Genomic DNA, 4877 nt, shown 5'->3' on the forward strand with positions numbered 1-4877 from the left:
AGTCCTCTAGGCCACGCGTGGTGGCTCATGCCTGTAATCCCAACACTTTGGGAGGCAGAGGTGGGTGGATCACCTGAGGTTAGGAGTTCTAGACCAGCCTGGCCAACATAGCGAAACCTCGTTTCTACTAAAAAAACACAAAAATTATCCGGGTATGGTGGTGCTCACCTGTAATCCCAGCTACTTGGGAGGTTGAGGTTCAAGAATCCCTTGAACCCAGGAGGTGGAGGTTACAGTGGGCCAAGATCGCACCACTGCACTCCAGCCTGGGCGACAGAACAAAGTTCTGTCTCAAAAAAAAAAGAAAGTATAATAAACTATTTATAAGATGAACAGACCCTCCTGATATTTTTCGTGGGACTGGACCTTTCCTAAGAGATTTTCTCAAAGAGAATTATTTCAGATAATCAATTACTTAGATATGTAGTCGTATCAGGTCATAAGATTAAGATTGTATATTTATGATTATAAAACTTATACTTAACAATGAATCCCAAACTGATCTCGAGACTATATTATATATAGTACTATATTAACATGATATATTTATGTTTTACATTGTTATATAATATAAAAAGTAGAGTTTATTTATATATATATTTTTTGAGACAAGGTCTTGCTCTGTCACCCAAGCTAGAGGGCAGTGGCACGATCTTGGCTCACTGCAACCTCCACCTCCTGGGTTCAACCAATTCTTGAGCCTCAGCCTCCAGAGGAACTGGGATACTCAGGTGAGCACCACCACTCCCAGCTAATTTTTTGTATTTTTAGTAGATGGAAAAAGAAAATATTTTATAAAAATATATCTGTGTAAAGTAGAACATATACAAAAATATACTAAAGTAGAAAGGAGAAAAAAATTATTTCATTTGATTAATTTTTCCTAGGCATTTTAAATTTGGATTCTAAAAATTATCTTAGAAAAATCATGAATGCTCTTTTATAAAATAACCCGGTGAAGCAGCCAAGCCCGAGCCGCCGGCCTGGGACCCCGCAGCAGCTCCAAGAAGGAACGAAGAGACCGAGGCCTTCCCGCTGCCCGCAACGACACCTCCACCCTCGCTCCCCGCCGGCAGCCAGCGCCAACGGATGGACAGGGTTCTGCGGCCGTTGAATAGTTTTCGATTCCGGAGGTTCTTTGTCCCTCTGCGCTTGCCCCCGTTTCCCCCACCCCCCACCGCCCCCCCCACTCCAGCCCCGGGTCTGGCACTCACCTTCCTCCTCTCAAGGAAAGGTCGCGGCCTGTGGCCCGGCCGGCAGCGGTGCTGCGATGAACCCCAGCACCCCCAGCTACCCCATGACCTCACTCTACGTGGGGGACCTCCACCCCGACGTGACCGAGGCGATGCTCTACGAGAAGTTCAGCCCGGCGGGACCCATCCTCTCCATCCGGGTCTGCAGGGACATGTTCACCCGCCGCTCCTCCGGCTACGCCTATGTGAACTTCCAGCACCCGAAGGACGCGGAGCGTGCTCTCGACACCATGAATTTTGATGTTATAAATGGCAAGTCAGTGCGCATCATGTGGTCTCAGCGTGATCCATCACTTCGCAAAAGTGGAGTGGGCAACATATTCGTTAAAAATCTGGACAGATCCATTGGTAATAAAACACTGTATGATACTGTGTCCGCTTTTGGTAACATCCTCTCATGTAAGGTGGTCTGTGATGAAAACGGTTCCAAGGGCTACGGATTTGTGCACTTTGAGACACAGGAAGCAGCTGAAAGAGCTATTGAAAAAATGAATGGAATGCTCCTAAACGATCAAAAAGTATTTGTTGGGCGATTTAAGTCCCGTAAAGAACGAGAAGCTGAACTTGGAGCTAGGGCAAAAGAGTTCACCAATGTTTACGTCAAGAATTTTGGAGAAGACATGGATGATGAGCACCTTAAGGATCTCTTTGGCAAGTTCGGGCCCACCTTAAGTGTGAAAGTAATGACTGACGAACGTGGAAAATCCAAAGGATTTGGATTTGTAAGCTTTGAAAGGCGTGAAGATGCACAGAAAGCTGTGGATGAGTTGAATGGAAAGGAGCTCAGTGGAAAACAAATTTACGTTGGTCGAGCTCAGAAAAAAGTGGAACGGCAGACAGAACTTAAGCGCAAATTTGAACAGATGAAGCAAGATAAGATCACTAGATACCAGGGTCTTAATCTTTATGTGAAATATCTTGATGATTATATTGATGATGAACGTCTCCGGAAAGAGTTTTCTCCATTTGGTACAATCACTAGTGCAAAGGTTATGATGGAGGGTGGTCGCAGCAAAGGGTTTGGTTTCGTGTGTTTCTCCTCCCCAGAAGAAGCCACTAAAGCAGTTACAGAAATGAATGGTAAAATTGTGGCCACAAAGCCATTGTATGTCGCTTTAGCTCAGCGCAAAGAAGAGCGCCAGGCACACCTCACTAACGAGCATATGCACAGAACGGCAAGTGTACGAGCTGTGCCCAACCCGGCAAGCAAACCCTACCAGCCAGCACCTCCTTCAGGTTACTTCATGGCAGCTCTCCCACAGACTCAGAACTCTGCTGCATGCTCTCCTGCTAGCCAAATTACTCAACTAAGACCAAGTCCTCGCTGGACTGCTCCGAGTGTCAGACCTCATCCATTCCAAAATATGCCTGGTGCTATCCGCCCAGCTGCTCCTAGACCACCATTTAGTACTATGAGACCAGCTTCTTCACAGGTTTCACGAGTCATGTCAACACAGTGTATTGCTAACACATCAGCACAGACAGTAGGTCCACGTCCTGCAGCTGCTGCAGCTGCAGCTACTCCTGCTGTCCACACCGCTCTGCGGTTTAAATATGCCGCGGGAGTTCGCAATCCTCAGCAACATTTTCATGCACAGCCACAAGTTACAATGCAACAGCCTGCTATTCATGTACAAGGCCAGGAAGCTTTGACTGTTTCCATGTTGGTATCTGCTGCTCCTCAACAGCAAAAGCAAATGTTGGGTGAACGGCTGTTTCCTCTGATTCAAGCCAGGCGCCCTACTCTTGCTGGTAAAATCACTGGCATGTTGTTGGAGATGGATAATTCAGAACTTCTTCATATGCTCGAGTCTCCAGAATCACTCCGTTCTAAGGTTGACGAAGCTGTAGCTGTACTACAAGCCCACCAAGCTAAAGAGGCTGCCCAGAAAGCAGTTAACAGCGCCACTGGTTTTCCAACTGTTTAAAATCGATCAGGGACCATGAAAAGAAACTTGTGCTTCACCGAAGAAAAGTATCTAAACATTGAGAAACTTACATACTATGGAAAAAAATTGCAAAAATATAAAATAAATTAAAAAAGGAAAAGAAACTTCGAACCTCATTTATGTACTGACCAAATGCCAGGTCTAGCAAACATAATGCTAGTCCTAGATTATGTATCGATATAAAAACAAGAAAACCCCACAAAAGTAGTAAAATATAAAAACGATGTTTCATAGACCCTGGGGAAAAGAATTTTCAGCAAAGTACAAAAATTTAAAGCATTCCTTTCTTTAATTTTGTAATTCTTTACTGTGGAATAGCTCAAAATGTCAGTTCTGTTTTCAGTAACAGACTTTGTAACTGAGCAAGGAAATGTGATTTGGATTATAAAATTCTTGCTTTAATAAAAATTTCTTAAATGGTTAAAAAAAAGAAAAATCATTAATTTTACTAATAATCTTTCTTTACATTTTCTATAATTGTATTTCCCACTATATTTCAAATATAAAAATCATCTTTTCACCAAAATTTTAGGTCTTTATATAATAATGTTTATTTTTAGTATTTATAAATGAAGAAAATATGCAATGACAAAATAGTAATTATAAATTCAGTAATATTTGTTCAAAATTGTAAGAATTATTAATTTATATTGCATTATTTTTAAATCAAAAATACATAGTTTTAAAATCTATTTGAATAGGTTCTCATCACAGATAATCACTTTGAATCATTTGGTTTTAGTGTTTCTGATAGTTTATTTTCTTCAATAATAATTGTACATAGTTATCTCTTGGTTTATCAATCTCGTAATTTATTGACTTCCTGCCGTGATAAATAAGGAGATGTTTCATTTACCCCTTTCCACCATCCCTCCTCCTCCTCCCAGTATAGTTTATCGCTATTTGTAGTTCCTTTATTGGTAATATTAATTAACATAAACATTTACTTTATAATTAATGTTACACCTGGTGGATTGTATCAAAGGACAGCCCATTTGAGCATTCTCTTTTAAGATGAGTAGAGGCTGTGACACTGCACTACATAGAGAGAAATACGGTTATAACCATACCATATTACTTTGCAATGAACTATGTATATACAGAGAGATGGTCACTATATATATAATGCATGGGTATAGCTATACACACACAAACAGGTAGCATGTGTGCGCATATATATTATATATACACATATATATGTATTAATAATATACATATTGTTTATTCATTCCAATTTTGGGAGCCTGTAGGTAAATTACGGAGAACTTCATTTCGGTTACAGTTAAAGTTAAGCTTAAATGATTTTCATTATGTATACAATCAGAATGTTTATATTTGAAAAAACACAAAAAAGGTTTGGGGTCTATTATCCACTCATGACAATGTCTGATGTACACGTGGTACATCCAGCAGGGCTTCAGTCCTCAGATGTTGCCAGTTACCAGGTTGTTAAATACAAGTTGCTGAAGGTCTTGTTATAAGTATCCCAATAGTTTAAATAGTTTCTTCTTCTTTTTTGTTTTATTTATTTATTTATTTTGAGACAGGTCTCACTCTGTCACCCACACTGGAGTGCATTGGTGTGATCTCAGCTCATTGCAATCTCTGCCTCCTGGGCTCAAGCAATTCTTCCACCTCAGCCTCCCAAGTAGCTGGAACTACAGGTGCACATCAC

The 4877-nt window shown here is 40.9% G+C and overlaps 1 protein-coding gene across 1 annotated transcript; it reads left to right on the forward strand.

Annotated features, from left to right (window-relative positions):
- The first annotated feature begins 1188 nt into the window (after positions 1 to 1188).
- On the forward strand, positions 1189 to 3618 carry PABPC3 (poly(A) binding protein cytoplasmic 3). Its single transcript, XM_008998034.5, has one exon. It carries the CDS (start codon positions 1271 to 1273, stop codon positions 3179 to 3181), a length of 1911 nt encoding a protein of 636 aa, XP_008996282.2. The 5' UTR covers positions 1189 to 1270; the 3' UTR covers positions 3182 to 3618.
- The last annotated feature ends 1259 nt before the right edge of the window (positions 3619 to 4877 follow it).

Source organism: Callithrix jacchus, chromosome 5 (genome assembly GCF_049354715.1).
Source record: "Callithrix jacchus isolate 240 chromosome 5, calJac240_pri, whole genome shotgun sequence".
Classification (NCBI taxonomy): Eukaryota; Metazoa; Chordata; class Mammalia; order Primates; family Cebidae; genus Callithrix; species Callithrix jacchus.